General features: G+C 32.9%; 1 protein-coding gene across 1 annotated transcript in view; it reads right to left on the bottom strand.

Annotated features, from left to right (window-relative positions):
* The window catches only part of Myo31DF (Unconventional myosin ID), a 185458-nt gene that overhangs the window by 67157 nt on the left and 99195 nt on the right, over window positions 1–19106 (bottom strand). The window contains exons 9-10 of the mRNA XM_035366471.2: window positions 11328–11553; window positions 2972–3031 (exon numbers count right to left, since the gene is read on the bottom strand). Of these exons, the coding sequence (XP_035222362.1) occupies window positions 2972–3031; window positions 11328–11553 (286 nt within the window). The remainder of the gene's footprint in view (window positions 1–2971; window positions 3032–11327; window positions 11554–19106) is intronic.

Below are 19106 nucleotides of genomic sequence, written 5' to 3'. Positions count from 1 at the left end.
TCTCCAAGAAAATAACTCACAATTCCAGATAATTATGATTTTCAGTAGAAGCAACATTTTATTGTGCTAATATTGATTTAAGTTCTCATACATACAGGCCATATTCAGAAGGGATTGCCTCGAAAGGATTTACTGAATTAAATTCACAAAAACGATTTTTTGTAATCAAATATATACATTGTGAAGCTATCTTATCTACTGTCACTGTCGTTATTTTCTTTTCTTTTTTCATTAAATTTACATATAAATTAGAACAGATGCTTGCAACGTGAAATATCTGTAGACACATCAATTTAAAAAAAAAAATATGGATTTATTAATTTCAAATACTTGTTGAGCAATTTCATGCAAAATTACTTTTTTATCAATGCTGTGCATTTTATCTTGTGTAAAAGCAAAGTCTCAGATGAAGGTATTTGACTGCAACTCTTTCTTAAAAATTTCACTTTAATGTTTGATGGACCATATAGATGCAGGGCAAGCACAAAATACAGAAAGTTTCAATTTAAAGTCATTTATGCTGTTCAATTCTTAAAATGCAGTTTTTACACTAAGAAAAGACTTGCTAATAGATATGCTTATGCTTTAAAGAAGTATCGTGCTTCATTAAATCAGCTTTATAATCAGCTTTGTTTTCAGCCCTTTTCACCAATTTTCAAACATTGGTTATTTTAAGATAAGCAATTTGAAATGCGTTGCTGAGGGCTCAAAACAGTTTACACCTGCTTTGTTATCTCAGAATTGGCAGATACCAACTTATATGCTTACATGCCTACACCTTTTTTCACATAAAATTAATTTCAATTAACACATTATAACATATAAGCGTTTACAGTTATATTATATTAAAAAGTCTTTTAAATTGCAAAAAATAGCAGATGGAAATGATGGAGTAGAAAAAATTTCACAAAATCGCACACATCATAATTTTAGTAGCACAGGTTTCTCAAAAGTAGCAGACTTGCAAAAAATCACATGATCTGGCAACACTGATTTCACATGTACAGTTTCTTAATGGATTAAATGCACCCAGAACTGATGACAGTTTGATAAAATTTATTTCCCCAAAAGCAACACTTTACAGTTCTGGAACTATCTGCAAAAATACTCATACAGCTCTTCTCACTATAACAGAGCACGATCAGTAGTTACACTTCAAACTACTAATTACATTACACACAGCACAATGCAAAGTGGGTTCAATACAGTTGCAATTATCTATAAGGCCAGACACAGCTACTCAGGCATTTAGACCAATTACAGTTATACAGGCACTGACTGGACCAAAACATTGCCAAATGGTCGCCAAGTTTGGCAACTTCTGGTGATTTTGCACCAAATTTGGTGACAAAGATTAGTTTCCAAAACCATCACCAGCTTGGTGATATCTTGCCAGTTTAATGAGATAGCCATTTATCTCAATGTTAAATGCTCTCTCTGATTTTTGGTATTTCAGAATACATGATCAAAAGTATCCAGAACTCTAGAATATTAACTCTCCTGTACGTAATCAAGACATTAATACAATATGGATTTGCAAATCTCCTTTTTACTATGATCTGCCCCTCTCTATAAATTAAATAAGCTTTTTTTTTTTCTTTTTTAATGCTACAGTTAGAAATTAAAGCCCTCACACAAGCTCTACTGCAGGGATTCTCAACCAGCGATACACGTACCACTGGTGGTACGCAAGATAAAAATAGGTGGTATGCAAAGAAACAAAGTATTTTTATCTATTAAACTCAAAAATTTCATGAAGGAAAAGATAAATTGATAGAAATTTCCTGTGATCGCTAACACTATTTTAAAAATAACCCACTCGTTAACTTTTGGCTGAAATGGAGAAAAGAATTTAAAGGCATTTCAATTAAAGCTATTATATTTTTATTGCCTTTTTGCACAACCTATTTGTGTGAACAAGGATTGTCTTCCATGTTACATTTGGAAAATAAATACAAAACAAAATTAAAAGTGGATCCTAATTTACGGTTAAAACTAAGTGAAATAACACTAGACATAAAGAAATTGATATCTTTTAAATAGGTCCAAATTTCACATTAAATTTATAATTATGTTATATCTCAAATTTTGATAATTAAAATGGGAACCATTTTTAATATTTTTTTTTTTTTTTTTTTTTTTAATGTGTGCACATTTAATAGAATAGTGAATCGGTTGTGTAAATGGCAACATTTATTTATTTATTTATTTATTTAAATATTTCTACCGGAAAATTGAAAAACAATGATTGTAAAACGTACTGGTGGTACTAAAGTTTTCCAGTTTTTGTTTAGATCGTACACCTTAGTCAAAATGTTGAGAACCACCGCTCTACAGAGTTGAGATCATGGCTCTGAGCAAGCCAGTCCATTTCTTTAACATCTCTGATAGCAAACCAGCTCTGTTTGGTATGTGCCTAATGGATAGAGGCATGATAATACTTAAATAGAAAAATGGATTTGTATAAAAACGTTGCTATACCAGCAGCATGAAATCATATAAAATAATGAGAGAGGTCTCAGGGTTTACAGTTTCCTTCATAGGAACAAGCAGCCCGAGTTTATAAGATACAATTAGCTGGCATTTTCTACCCTTCCACATATTCATTTGATTCCACATAATGCATGGAGATTCATTCATTCATTACACCATAGACTTTCCCAGAATCTCAAGATACTTTTGAACATACAGCATATATCTCAAGGCAGGATATGTAAATACTGGATTGGTAGTCACTGTCTTGTGTTTGATTGTTATTCTATAACAGCTGTAGTCAGGAATAAAGTTTTATAAAGTTCTACAAAAAAGTGTTAATAAATCTGCTGTATAAAAAAATACTTAATATACACTAGTCAATGTACATGAAATTATCATAGTATATATCATATTTTATTGTAAAGTTTGAAAAACTAAAATCTACTGTTTTAAAATTGAAAAAAATTCAAATTAGGATAAAAATTGGCTTTCTTACCTTACGGCTTGTATAATGCTTATGAGCAGCAAGCTTAATATCCATTGCATCCAGTAACATCTACAGAAATGATATTAGTTTTAAAATAAGTTTACATATTCAATAAATTCTTTACAACAGAGAGATGAATTTTTAAAAAATTCTTTAAATTTATTAAAAAAATTTACAAAGTATGTGATTATTTAGATTGAATAATTATTAAATATATATAATTTTCCATCTGCATAAAATCTGCAATGGTTCAGAAATATTTATAATTTAGAAAATGAAAATATATACTCCTACTTTTCTAGAACTTTCATCAATTTTACTAAAATTCATTCTCTTCTCATACAATATTTTAAATATCCATAACATTAATGTTTATCCCACACAAAATATCATGTATACAGGTTTTAGGAAATTATTATGCATGGTGCTGATGATGATCAAATGATAGGTTAAATCAAGAGGCTTTCAAACAATTCTGACTAAGTGACGTGAAACAAAGTACTACCCATTTAGTACAGTCTACTCTTTAAAAGTGATAGAAACTGATAGATACTCTGCAGAGAAACTTAAAATGTGAGCTTGAATTTTCGCTTATGTATGCAGATAATTGCTCATAATAAGCTTATATGTTGTGGTGTTGCTATGGGAATGAAACAACCAATAAGATGAAATGCTATGAAATGTTATGCTGCTACTGAAACAACACACGTACTTTCAGTTTTAAAAATAATTTTTATTTGCAGAGTGGCAAAATGACGCAGCAGTTCAGTTTTCTTGTCGAAGTCTCATTATGTTATGTTTAAAAAAGCTTGTATTTTTATAAATGTGTCTTGCCTCACGATGAAACAACCACATTGGTGACCAACACTGGATAAGTGCATCTTTTTGGTCGTTTGGTGGGATTTGGACAAAAACGGAGTGGTGAATATACCTCTGGTTCCGATTTGTCTCTGTGGTTGACAATGGTGGAATCTACTTTTGAACTAGCGATTCCAAAGGCTATAACAGAATCCAGAACCAATTATAATCACTGTGTGGTGAACCTACCTCCCGACATCGAGCATCATTTCTCCTGATAAATCGTATTCATACGGGAAACTGAAAAATGAAATCATCGCTCACTAGGGTGAAAGTAAACAACAGGAAATCCGTTGTTTACTCGCTCGTGAGCAACTAAGGGATTAAAAGACATCTGAACTCTCACGTGTTATGCAGCAACATGTGGAAAATCATCATAAGTAATCATATTATCATATCATAATAATAATAATGTGGCAGGCATGCTTGTTTTGAATTTATTTCTAGAGCAATTACCTATGAATGTGCGGTCTATTTCAACATCAATCACCCCTCGAACCACACAAAAGTCTGCTAAAATAACAGATAAAATAATGGCAGTGTCATAAGCTCAGGTAAGCATAGTTTCTGATACCTGTGCATCATCTAGTGTTACACATTGAACTCTGAACTGCTTAAAAAGATGGAATTGCTTTGCAAGGAAGTTGCATCTCTATGACACAGGAGAAGTCATTCTCGTAATCGTAATTTTTGTCATATTACAAATCGTGAGAAATCCTATGAAAAATATTACTTTTGCTGGTACCACCAAAAATTTGCTTATAAAGCATAAATGTGTACTACACTCTACAATTTTCAGGGAAATTTTCAGGGCTAGTAGCAGTGGCGACATACGCCTCGCCTTCTAGTTCTAGTCACCTATTTGTTTGCAATTGCAAAAACAATATTAACTTTTTAATCGATACAGATAGTGATTGTCCATCAATTTCAGCCTTGAAATCTTATAAAATTACTACCCCTATTCAAACTTTTCTAGCAGCAAATGGTGCTAAGATAAATAAATGTATATAAACAAAAGTTATTATCTTTAGATTTAGGTTTAAGAAAACAATTTGTCTATCCCTTTTATGTATGCAATGTTTGAACTGCTACAACTGGTGCAGATTTCCTACATTATTTTAACCTCCAACCAGATCTTGGAACCAGTCATTCAAACGTTACTTGCACCAAATTAAATTCTCATGGTATATTGCATGTTGCTAGCAAATATTTTGTGAAATCTGTATTTTGTAATAAAAATTATTCTAAGTTGTTAAATTAATTTCTTTGCTTTGCTCAAGATCCATGTGCAAACCAAACTGTCAAACATTCAGTTCAGCATCATATTAAAACTTTTGGCTCTCCCATTTTTGCCAAATCACGTCGGCTTACACCCGATCACTTGAAAATTGCTAAAATGTAACTTCAGCATATATTGGATTTAGGCCACATTCGCCTACCCAACAGCAATAACAGTTCATCACTGCATATGGTCCCTAAAAAGATATGAATGATTATAGTGCTCTGTTGATGATTTTAGAGCTCTTAATGTTCAGACCAAAAAGTACAAGCATCCAATCCCTAGTATTATTTATTTTACTAGTGAACTCCATGGGTGCAACATATTCTCCCATGTTGATTTAGTCAAAGCATTTCATCAAACTGCAGTTGCTCCTGAGGAGTCCATAAACTGCTATCTGTACAACTTTGGACTTTTCCGAGAGCATTCGTATACTATTTGGTTTGCGCAATGTATCAGGCACTTTTCAAAGGTTTATCGATGAGGTGACAAGAGGTTTCAATTATGCATATGCATACATTGATGATATTTTGATTGCCTCAAAAAGAAAAGAACATACTCAACTTCTACAATTTCTCTTTAAAAGATTACATAATTATGGTTTAGCAATCAAACCCTCAAAATGTATATTTGGAATTCCTACCTTAGATTCCTTAAGATTTAAACTCTCTAAAGAAGGTATTTCTCCAATTCCAGATAAAGTTGATGCAATTTCTAAATTTCCTAGACCTCCAAACCTAACACAACTTTGCAGATTTCTTGGCTTATTCAATTTTTATCACAGATTTGTGCCACATGCAGCATACATTTTGCCCCCTTTAATTAAGTTTCTCAAAGGTCATTCTAACAAAAAGAAATCATTCCGTCCAACTAAAAAGACCAAAAATTCTCACCAGTGGTCTGAGGAAACCAAAAAGGCATTTTTAGCAGCTAAGTTCTGTTCTAACAGTACAGTCAAAAGTTGTTAATCCGGACTCGTCGGGACTTCGGTGATTCCGGATTATCGATTTTTCCGGATTATAGATCATCAGTTTAAATCTGGTAAGATGGCATGCAGAAATTACAAAATTAAAAATATGAAACCGTAATTTATGAAATAAAGAACAATTATGATCTAAAGGGTATCAAAATTTACAAAAAGAAAAAGCTTAATATTTATTTGTTTACTTTATTAAACATTTCTTTCAATGTAAGTTGCTTCGTTTCATGTGATAATACTTTCTCTTTAATTCTATTAAACAGACATAATTTCTTGTTTAGTTACAAAGTTCTGCTGTTCAAGTCCTATAATTGCTGTGTTGTTTTCGTTTTCAATAACCTGTGGGTCACTTTCTTCACTATCGGAAGCGAATTATAATGACGAGGAACTTGATTTAAATCATATCAAAGACTGAGTACATCGAAATGAAATACTACACTTAGTAAGGAATTATAAGCCAAATAAAATAAAAACATCTGCCCTGAAGATAAGGATAGTGCTGACAGATCAACTTCCAATCCGCGGTGTGAAATTGATAAACAGATTTCGGATTTCAAAACATACTTTCGCTTTGTAGATACAAATTACATATTAGTAAATATATATCGGAAATTCTGTTTGACATAATCGAAAGTTCAAGCTTACTTTTATGAAACTGCTCTAACAGTCCGCAAAAAATAATAAGCCGGATCCAATTCGAAGATTAAGGAACAACGCAATATGCAACATTAACTGAATTAAATAATTTTTGCTTAGATTATACTGTTCGTTACACATTAAACGCGCATGCGCAGAAACATATTCGCATCCGTAAAGGTCTTACGCGCACTCGTAAACGCCGGTGCGCGTGCGTGAACGCTACGCATGCGCAGAAAGTTTGTAGCTTTGAGGTCCGGATTATAGATCATTCCGGATTATGGGTGTCCGAATTAACGACTTTTGACTGTATTACTTTCTTTGAAACTGACTAAGAGTCAATGGAGATGGTCTACACATGACCGTGAACTTTTGGTAATATACGAATCTATCAGGAAATTGCAGCATATGTTAGAAGGTCACAACTTCATCATATTTACCGACCAAAAAATACCAACATTTGCTTTCGGACAAAAAGCAGAAAGGTGCTCTCCTTGACAACTGAGACATCTACATTATATCTCTCAATTTCCCCCTGATATACAATATGTTAAAGGTTGTGGAGACATTAGGTTATTTTTGGAGCAAAAGAAGTGAAAAATGAGCAATGCCCTCGTCGGGAATCAAACCACGGACCTCTCGAATACGCGCCGAGCGTGTTGACCACTACAGTATGAATGCATGCCAAGAAGGCAGGAGAAATATCTTATATACTCCCCCTTTTAACTTTTTAAAGGGTACCAGTATATAAAATATATCAGATGTTTGTCAATTTTTTAACCTCCTAAAAAATGCTAATTTTTCTACACCAAAAGCTGTAATCATAAGATTCTACTGCTTCCTTTTGATTCAAAATGGCAGCAGTACCATATGAATGCTCAATATTTTGCAGCTATGAAATTAATATACCTCTTTCGAAGGTATGTTCAAATATTCATAAATTTCATTGGAGGGCAGGGAAAAATTCACAACCTTCAAATATATGATGCACACATGCTGAACCTTTTATATTTACTGCAATGCAATCAAAACTGATAATTAAAAGAAGATTATGTTTTTAATACCTACTGAGGGTAAATTGCCAATAGATGGCAGCAACAGGTTTCCCCTTCTGTACTCTGTGAGATGACAGAATTTCTTTACATTATAATAGTTAATGATAAATATTTGTTTATGATTAATTTACAAATTGTTTAGGATTCAATATTATGTTCATGGGGGTATAAGAAGTTTACATACCCTGTCCTAGGACTGAATGCAAATAAATTAGTTTCTTTTTATTATTTGTTTACACCACTCGAGTTTCTCATTCGTCACTGTTTAGCTTATTTTAATTTCAGCACTTCACCCTTTCTCACGAGAAAGACTCGTCTGGTGTCAGTGGCATGTTAGTCTCCAAAGACACCCTTGTTTTGTGTTTTCCAGTGAAAATGAAAAGAGGTGACGGACAACTATTTTGCCATGCAGGGGTCACACCATCTTCACAAAGGGACTGTGATAACATCACATAAAGGGAAAGCTTGCTTAAATGGAAATGCACATTAGGTCCATTTCTTAGTGCAGTGGAAAAACTGCTGATTTGAAAGCATGCTTTTATACTTTAGGTCTTTGTTAATTTCAGATGACAGACTAAGGAATACAAGAAAATGTTTTCCCTGGGTTAGGATACAAGTACGTGGTTTAGTCTTCACAGCTGGTGACACAAGGGAAATAGTTCGAATGCCACTGCAGAGACATTAGGTTGTTTTTTTGAAAGCAGGAAATATGAAAAATGAGCAATGCCCTCGCAGGAAATCGAACCACGGACCACTCGAAAACGAGCCGAAGGCAGGAGAAATACCTTATAAGGTAGGGAAAATGTACTGATGACACACTCTCCTGAACAGAAGCAGAACAGATCTTCTTCTTTGAAGCTCTCTACACAGTATTTCCCTCTTGAAGATATTTATCGCTACTGTTACTCCACAAAAGATGTTTCTCGTCCTTTCTATTCCGTTTCATTTATACTTATCTCGCAAAGTATTCACTACCTTTCACATCCAAGTATATCTGCCACTTCAAAATTCATACTCAAACGTTACATCTGGCCTAACATAGATACTTCTATCAAAAATTCTGTGAAGGCTTGTGAGAAATGCCAACGTTCAAAGATGCACAAGCATACAAAATTCCCCATTTTGACGTTTTTACTTCCCGATACCAGATTTTCTCACATTCATTTCGATTTTTTAGCTCATTATCAATTTCTGAAGGTTATTCATGATTGCTTGACCATAATTGATAGTTTCATGCAATGGCCTGAAGTAATTCCCATGTCTGATATGTCAGTTGAAACAACTTAATTAGCTCTAATTAGTGGATGCCCTTCATCTATCACTACCAACGAGAATTTAAACTTTGAAACTCATCTTTTCAGTGTATCCATGCACCTGCTGGGCACTCATTATATTTGTACCACTGCTCAAAGCAAATGGTATCACTGAACAATTCCCTTGCCAGCTCAAAACCAGCATAAAAGCACAAGAAAACCCTCGCTGGACAGAATTGTTACCTTTTATACTTTTGGGTATTCAATCTTCTGTCAAAGACGACACCCAAGCAACTTGTTCCGAATTAGTCTATGGTATAACCTTAAGGCTAATTTCGGATATCTTGTGCTCAGATCAGCTTTCTCCGCCATACCCGACACCTGTCAATCATTTGCGATCTATAATGCAATCTCTGATACCCACTGCAACATTAAAACACTGTTCAAAACCTGTCCACATTCATTCATCCATAAAATCATGTTCTAATGTTTATTTGAGAATTGACGCAGTCAAGTCTTCTCTTGGACTACCATACTCAGGTGCCCATCCTGTCATTGAGTGACATGATAAAACTTTTATCATCTCTGTGCATGGTAAGAATCAAACTGTTTCAATTAAGACTCCAACCTGCATTATTTATTAGTGATAAAACTTTAGTCCGTAACACTAAGTAAGTGGCACACTAAAGAATACCATGTCAACTATTCCTAAAATTTCCATAATTATAACTTGTATAATTTCAATTATATATAGATATATATTTGTATAGTTCGGTCTCCCTCACTGAAACAACAAATAAGATGAAATGCTATGTTGCTATGGAAATCAACATATACTTTCAGTTTTAAAAATACAGTAATTTCCGGAAGAAACGCCATGGCGTTTACGAGTTTAAAACTTAAATTTTAGGTGCACTAAAAATAAAATATTTCCTATGATGGTCATTGTACATAGTTTGGATGGCCTTGTCATTGTGCATATATTGGTGCTGTTCCCACACAAAAGACCACTCAGTTGCTTTTTGCGAACGTTATTTTGTTTACGTTCTTTCCCTTGAACGAACCTACATGCCTTATTCACCCTAAACGAGATCTCAGAACAATAACATTCTTCCCCCTTTCAAATCAACATTCTCATCAGTTTGAATAGTCTCTCTCCTCTGCCATTCCACGAATCTTCCAGGACCCATCCTCTTTCCACCCCTGCCTTTTCTGCAATTTTTTTCAAAGGCGGACACGACTCCACCTGCCTCGCAATAACGAACTCCCACGTATTTCCCCTTCAGCATGAATGGATTTTTCTTGGCATTCTGCCAAATACAGATCCCATCAGTTAAGGTACAAGTACTTGTTGGATAGTTTTTAATTAGGGAGCGGAAAATTTTTGAAAATGTCTCTAAACGGCACAGAAGCTATACATTTCTTACCTTTAATTTATTTTTGAGTTATGATTTCATTTCGTGCATTTTTCTTAACTGGTATGTCATATATCAGGACTTAGGTTGAGTTTTTGCATCTATACGGCCCACGACGATGTCACGCGCAATTTAATCTGTTACGGCGTTTACGCTGATGCGATGTTTCTGTGCAATTTTAATTTTTTTCCCGCCATTTTTCTCAAGTGCGGCATTTACGCTGATGCGGCCTTTCTTCCAGAAATTATGGTAATCTTTAATTCACAGAGTGGCGAAATGATGCAGCAGTTCAGTTTTCTCATCAAAGTGTCATTATGTCATGTTTAATAAAGTTTATATTTTTATAAATATGTCTTGCCTCACTATGAAACAACAACAATGTTAAGATTTTAATGATTCATAGAAATTTCATATAAACTAGTCCACACTCTGTGCATAAATTCTGATACCCAATGTATTCATAGAACAATATCCCATTATCTACTCCTTTCACAACCAAGATCAGCATTTTCTGAATTAAAATGCTTAAAAAGACCTACATAAATCTACATGCTACTCTAAAAAAAAAAAAAAAAAAAAATATTTTTCATAAAATATTTTATACATATATGGGCTGAAGAGAATAGTTTCATCACATCAGTACTAACATCCCTTTTATTCAGATATAAAATTTATATGTATTAACTTTAAGAAATTCATTCTAAAATGGATTGAACAATATTTGCATAACAGTATTATGTAACTACAAATTTACAAATACATGTTAGTTTTTGTTAACAACTGCAGGAATTAAAATCTTCCTTTAACATTAATGAAAACACATGAAGAAAATATTCAAGTTCAAAATATAAGGTGCAGAAAATATTTGGCAAAAATTTATTATACTACACCTCATCTGTAATTTTTCCAACACTCAGACATGCCTCATCAGCTATTGCAAATATCCCTTTATGTGGTTCATCCATTAAAGTGCAGATGACAGCATTATTAAAATACTCTACATTCTGCCAAGTGATTCCTTCCCTTCGATACTCTTCTTGCTCTTGCTTTAGAACAAGTTCAATAAACAACTGCTGTAGCTTTTCATTGCAATAGTTGATGCAAAACTGTTCAAAACTAAAAACACAAAATATTTCTTAATTAGTGCTAAATTTGTTACTTAAATTGTATCACAAAGGAAAAGAACCATAATTGGCAAAATAAATCACAATCTCTCATATTCATTGCCTAAGCTGAAATACAGTAAAACAAACATTGCCAAGGAAACACTTTGCACATCAGACGATCAAACTTGCTATATACATGCTTCACTTAACTGATACAGATACCATAAATGAATTAAAATTGAAAAACTTTGAGCTTATACTTTATCATATGTGTCTCATATAATTAAAAACCATTTTAACTACTGGTATTGGGTTAATAGCATTAAGATGAATTCTAAACATGTTTGAAGGTTATTCATGATTGCTTGACCATAATTGATCGCTTCATGCAATGGCCTGAAGTAATTCCCATGTCTGATATGTCAGTTGAAACAACTTAATTAGCTCTAATTTGTGGATGCCCTTCAACTATCACTACCAACGAGGGTTTAAACTTTGAATCTCATCTTTTCAGTGTGTCCATGCATCTGCTGGGCACTCATTATATTTGTACCACTGCTCAAAGCAAATGGTATCATTGAACGGTTCCATTGCCAGCTCTAAAACAGCATAAAAGCACAAGAAAACCCTCGCTGGACAGGAGTCAATTTTCTCTTCTCTATTATTTACTATTATTCACAGATGAAAAATGATATGAAGGCAATTTTATAAATTTAACCCTTAGAGCGGTATGACCGACTGCTTATAATTTAAGATATTTTGCCTTCTTTTTACTTCCTTATACAAAGTAAAAAGGAAGTATTATAATCGCGAAAAGTTTCAGGCAGCATATTTCAACGAAAATATCCATTTTGACACTATTGAGTGCAATTTAACAATGTTTTCGCATGCCATCTGTTCATACAAACAGAATAAGACTCCAAAAAATTACAAAATTTCCTCCAAAAAAATTACAAAACTGCTTTAAAATGAATTCTGAAAAGAATTTTTTGTGGCATCTTTACGTACGTATGTATCTCGCATAACTCAAAAATGAGTAGTTTCAGAACATTGAAATTTTGTACAGTCAAAAATTAATCCTTTAATCCGGACTTCGATGATTCTGGATTATCAGTTTTTCTGGATTATAGATCATGAGTTTAAATCTGATAAGATGGCATGCAGAAATTATTAAAAATATGAAACCATAATTTCTGAAATAAAGAGCAATTATAATCTAAAGCAGGGTTTGTAGCCACATTTTAGTTACAAAAAAAAGCACTTTTCAAACACATTTTAAGGAAAAAATAAGCACCTGTCTAATTACATTATACACAACTGCATAACCTTAAAAGAAAAATTAGACTTGTAATTTAAAATATGAGAAAAGCAGTATTTATTAAGAGGAGCATTACCTCAACCATGGAAAACATTTTTTTTTTTTTTTTTAATTTTAAATAACAGTTCCATTTACAGAGCTGGTTTAAAATGAATAAGATTTAATGATGAAATTTCAGTTCAAAATATAGAAAATAAATAAACCATATTTATTGTATTCGCTTGGCACCTAATAATAAATACAATTTATTTTCCACTCAATATTAATAATTAAATTATTGAACTTAAATCAAAATTCTGAACATTTTCTAAATTTTCACTGTATAACAGTTTTCCCTTAACAGATATTGCAAGCAAAGTAATTTAAGTAAGAAAGAGGAACATTTCTGAAATCAGAAGACGGGAAATTGCTTCATGCAGTCATTCATCCTTTCATAGTAAAAGCTTAACTAACCCACATACTCGGAAATTGCCGAATATTTAGGATAGTCAAGCTTAACTGGAAAAAGAGGAGCGGGAGGGGGGTAGATTGTAACCACGGTTCTTTAGATTTTTCGGTTAAATAAATGCTTTTGGCATTTCAATATGTGCATCATATAAAAATAGACCAACAGAACTGAAAAATATTCTGCTTAGCAAGCACAGTAAAACCTTTTTAAGTGTTCGTAAAACATACCTCACACTGAACATCAAAATGCAAATCTACAAAATATCGCAAACGTTATTGCGCAATACGTGCACTGTAATTCTTCCGTTTGTGATATTATGCAATCGGAATCAACAGCTGCCGGTATTCGGAGAATAAAGAACTAAATAAAGGAAAAGAAAGAGACTTACTAATCTGGGGTGTTTTTTATTCCAATTTTGAACAGACTGCGTTAAATTTCCAGAATATATTTTTCGCTTAAGTTGGCAGACCGCAGAACTTTTAGTTCTATTCAATCCAGATTGGAAAGTGATAAAAAAAAAAGGTCCGTTGCTTGTTTTGCAGCGTACTGTAACGGTTTCAATATTCGAGATTTTGCAGAGAAAGGAGAGAACCTCCCAACCTCTGTACTGTATAATGTATTGGTAAAAAACAAAATGAAATTATTCTGACTATTCGATTACTTTCCTTTTATTTAAGCCATTCCAAATATTATTCCTTAGAAAGCTAATCTGTGTTATAACACACTTACCCATTTTTGAAAGTTTATATTACAACTATATAGATATTCATATATATGCTCAGAATATAAGCATAACGATTGTAATAAATGTGAATATGAACTGACCACGCAGAACGAGAATGCAAATTATTAAAATCTTGATAAATATTCAAATGTGTGTAGTATTTGGGTGGGAGGAAAAGAATACCGAATGTACCGGAATTTTTTGTACAGCTTTCGCAATTCTTTGACCAATAAAACGTCGTGCACCTGTCTGTACTCTTGCGCTCACCAAAGGTTACATTAATGCAGAGAAAGGGGGAACAGCTATTTCCAGGAGTATGATTCACCATCTGACATTCCATATAAGGAAGAAAGTTGTTTATTTAATTGTGACACACAATTCGAACTCCGGATGGGTAAGGACCAACATGATATCCCTGAGGAGTCCGAAGAACTGTATATTCGCGAATTAAAACCACCAGCAGTAAGTGAAATATGTGCACTTATTAACACTTATGAGCCATTAGATGTCATCAATAATTATTCATCTTACAACAAATTGCTAAGAGTAGTGGCTTGGTGCAAGAGATTCTTGCATAACACCAGGCATCCATTGCACGCTACACACGGAACAACCAGTGAACTTTCTAGTGTGTTACTGTGTATTGTGAAAAACGTTCAAAGGACTTTATTTGTGACAGAAATCCAGTGCTTAGAAAGGGGTGCTCCTATTCCTAATAGTAGTAAACTATTGAATTTGTGTCCCTTTTTAGATCATGATGGAATACTCAGAGTGGGTGGCAGACTGAAAAACAGTGACTTAAATGAAATGAGAAAACATCCTATGATTCTGCCAACTAAACGTAATTTTACTGTAATTGTGATTAATCATTTTCATGTTCTTTATTTTCATGCAGGTGCTGAAACAACCCTATCACTTATAAGGAGTAAATTTTGGATTGTTTCTGCATATTTTATTTTCAAATATAAGGACTTATAAGCACTTGTAAGGACCACTATGAACCCTGTATAGGGTATTAAAATGTACAAAAAAAAAAAGCTTAATATTTATTTGTTTATTTTATTAAACATTTCTTTCAATGCGCGCATGCGTAAAGCATACATTACGCATAGTCGATCATATACATTACGCATGTTTCATTTAGCAGATTGCTTTGCTTTAAAAACTTGAAACTTTAAAACCAAATAAACTTAGGCAAAGAGAAAGTTTTTTTACAATAATGCATCAAGACACTCAGATATTAATAGTTTAATGACAATCTTGGCACAGTTTAGTGACTTTTTACGGGAGAAAAAGAGTGATTACTGAAAATTACAAAAAATTATTACATGCATATATGTTTTACATTTTAATTAGGCACTTAACCCAAAACTAAATCAATAAACCTACTAATAAGCACTTTTTCGTTTTGTTTGTCCTGGCAAAAATTTCATGGCAATCACTTTAAGAATACATTCAAGGCAATTTTATGGCAAAATACTGTATTGCTAGAAAAATGTTTATTGCAGTTTCTTCCACCGTAAATAAATCCCAGTAGCACATACTTTAAAATTTAGTTTAAAGAAAAAAAAAAAAAAAAATGTCATTTGTTTACAAAACTGTTGAACTTGGAATACAATAAAAGAATGCATGTGAAAAAGATGGCATTGCTTGTTAAAATTGAAGAATTGTTATGTTTGGCAAATTTTGAAAATTTTGCAACTTCTAAGGCGGTTGCATTAACAGGTACTGCATCAGATCATAAATGTACTAATATGTATTAGTCCTATACATAAAATAAAAATGTGAACTACAATATATAAATTTCAAACAGCATGCAGAAGTATCATTATAGAAAAACAAGGTCACAACTAGCCTTGGACTAAAAACATGCTTTTGATCTAGGTCCAGAGGTGTCCAAACGGTTTTGCTTAAGGGCTACTTTTCAGTTCCTGCTGTGTCTTAGCATCTGGTGCTTTATGTTTGGGAAAAAACAATTTGATGAAAGTACTTGATTTTATTGGATTCCCCCCCTAAATAATAAGGAAAATTAATAGAAACCTACAAAAAAAAAACTGAAGAAAATCCACTTATAAAACATAAATGTAGTATAGGTTCAAATCAATTTTATTTCAAATGAGAAAATAAAGACAAGCACACATTAAGAAATTAAATAAAAATTAATACAAAAAATGTAAATGTTAAATTGCCAAATAAAATCATTAAGTCATTAACCTTTTGAAGATGGGATGGCCATTATAGTGGCCATAGAGTCCTCTCTTTGAAAAGACAGGGTTGTCCACTTTAGTGGCCATGTCTTTTTTCCCTCATTTTCCAGGCTGAAAAGTGGGGTGAAATGTCAAATTTGACATCCCTGGGGTTTTAACCACTTATCTCTTTCAAAGGTCTTTCTTTTGCAACATAGATACACACCTCTGAGATTCCATTAAACTACACACAAGAATCTTTGTTGCAAATAGGAGGTGATTTCTTAAAGGGCAGAAAGCATTCGGTTCGATTCCCCGTCCTTTGGTAGCTTTTACTGCTACCAAAGCCCTGGCCTCAAAAGGTTAAATTGCTATTAATGAGATACTTGATTATTAATATTCTCTGACAACTTATTAAAATTTGGCGTATATTCTGCTGCACAGCATGATAGTACCATGCTGTTTTTCATATGCTTGGAAGTCCACATATTCCTTTACTTGCTTTTTATTACTATAAGTTATGAAGAAGCCTGCTCACAGAGGTATGTTGCAAAAAATGTTTTCACTGTTAGCACATACCTTAAGCATGCTCTAGTATTTAGCAGGGTCCGTTAATTCAATAACTTCATAATTTTCATTTTCTGTGATTTTGAGTGTTATATCAGTACAAAGAGAAATAATTCAATCTCCGATTTGTTAATAAAGCAAAATGTTTCCATTAACAAAATTACTTTTTAATTCTTGTTGAAGGAATGTGCAGTTCATTTGTTTGCCATCTAAACATTAACTGGCAATAATCAAATACTAAAGTAGAATCAAAGTTTTTTACCTCATTAAGGGATAATTCAAAAGCTTAATATGAGAAACACAGTTAAAATGTAAAAACATATTTATTGTTATCTGTACAAATGATGACACAAGTACTATCAACTCACCATAGCACAGTGTAATAAGTTATGTAAGACAGAGTTTACATTTTCAGTTAATAGGGCAAAGGTAATGTCAGGTGTGTAGAATAGTTTTTAACTGTGTTATACATATCTTGCTCTCCAGCGTGTTCTGCAACAGTTAGCAATGCTTCTTTTATGGAGAAGTTAGGAAATACCATTCTTGTCAACATCAGAAGTTGCAGTCAGTAACATCAGTGGGTTCATCAAACTAAAAGTATGCACATTTTCTCCAAATCAGATATCATAGGTATGTAGATGTTGTTCTCTATATTGTCCATTCGTCATGCCACTGTATTTCGTGACAGAGCTACATCAGTTTATAGCCGAGATTATTTTATTCTTACTATGTTCATGAAATAAAGATTTTGACATTGCCAGCATGGCTTCCTCCACAATAGCCCTGTCTGATTATGCAATTTCATGTGATGGGAGAATGTAACTTACTTTGAAAAATGCTTCTGTGTGATTCTTCGCTTTATTTTTTAGGGTGAAAAACAGGTTTGTTAAGCTTTTAGAGAAGATTTCAATGATTTATGTCCACATAAAGCAGACCTAAGTGGATATTTACTACTGAAATCCTTATGAATGGTTTTATGCTGATGTTCAACATTCAACAGCTTTAATACCATTACTGAAGCATTGCATAATAAACAGTTCTTTCATTAATGTCTGTAAATCCCAGCTCTTCCTCTTCCTCATTGTTGAAGTGGCACATTTATGTTTTCTTCAATGATTCTAGCATGTCACTGATGTTGACAAGCATAACACAAAATGTACGAAATAGTTAAAGTGTTATTTTATAACTTGCCAGAAACAAAGCAGTTTGATAACTGATACCACAAACTTTAACAACTTATTTCAACTGAACTGATAACTTTTGGCCACATGGATGATTTATCATTTGTGCAGATGTCCAAAGGTGACAGCAGCGAACAGGTCTTTTATTAAAGCAGGCACTCTAACCTTAATCCATCATACATATAAAATCACAGAAACAGGACACAGTGATGGTGATAACACGAGTAGTTGAACACAATGCAATGCCCTGCACATGATATGTAATTGTATCTTTTCCACATACTTGTTTTTTACATTAGGATTACAATAAAAATTTTTGGTCTCATGGCAATATTATGACTCCGGCTGGCAGGCACCTAAAGATAGAACTGTGAGACCAGTTGGCCACCACTGATTTACTTATTACAGAACGAGGTTACAAGGGAAAAGTCTGCAATTCAATGCTTGGCAGAAATTTGGCATCTCCTGCTTACATAGATCGATGATGGCACTACCATCAGCACTGAGATCACAAACTGGTTTAAGAAAGAAAGAGATTAAAAACAAGTGTACACTAAATGGCTGCACTGTCAAAGTTGAATTCCTAAAACTCATCACAGATGTTCATTATTATTTATGTATAATGTTGCAAATGTAACAACATTATGAATGTTTTGTATGGTATGTCTCAGAATAAGATTTCTCGCTTTCTAGAAATTTATTTAATAAAAGTGCAACATGATACAAAAAAATTAAATTACAGAAGTATAATAGCTTATTCAAAATTTATTTTAAGAATTAAATTATTTTAAGAATTAAAACTTTAAAATGAATAATTAACATTATGTAGCTTTGGGATTATGCTTATATTAAATGAAAAAAATTGGTGTATTTCAACTGGCAAAAGAGAAGCAAAATGCATAAAATATACTTTAGTGGAACGGAACATCATAAAAATTGTTGATAAATACTAAATATATGAATTATTTGTTGTCTCTTGAAACCTATAAATTAAAAGAGGGGCTTTCAAACTAGGTATCTGTATTAATGTACAATGTCTTTGTATCACTTAGCATTGAAGTGAACCAAACAGGTAATACGAACTCAAACCTGTATAGAAAACTGTCAATTGGCGAAAGACAGTCTAAAATATTGAACCT

Source organism: Stegodyphus dumicola, chromosome 6 (assembly GCF_044657685.1).
Source record: "Stegodyphus dumicola isolate Sdum_Otavi_A_Nest chromosome 6, ASM4465768v1".
NCBI classification, from domain to species: Eukaryota; Metazoa; Arthropoda; class Arachnida; order Araneae; family Eresidae; genus Stegodyphus; species Stegodyphus dumicola.
This window is presented reverse-complemented; position numbering and strand designations above follow the sequence as displayed.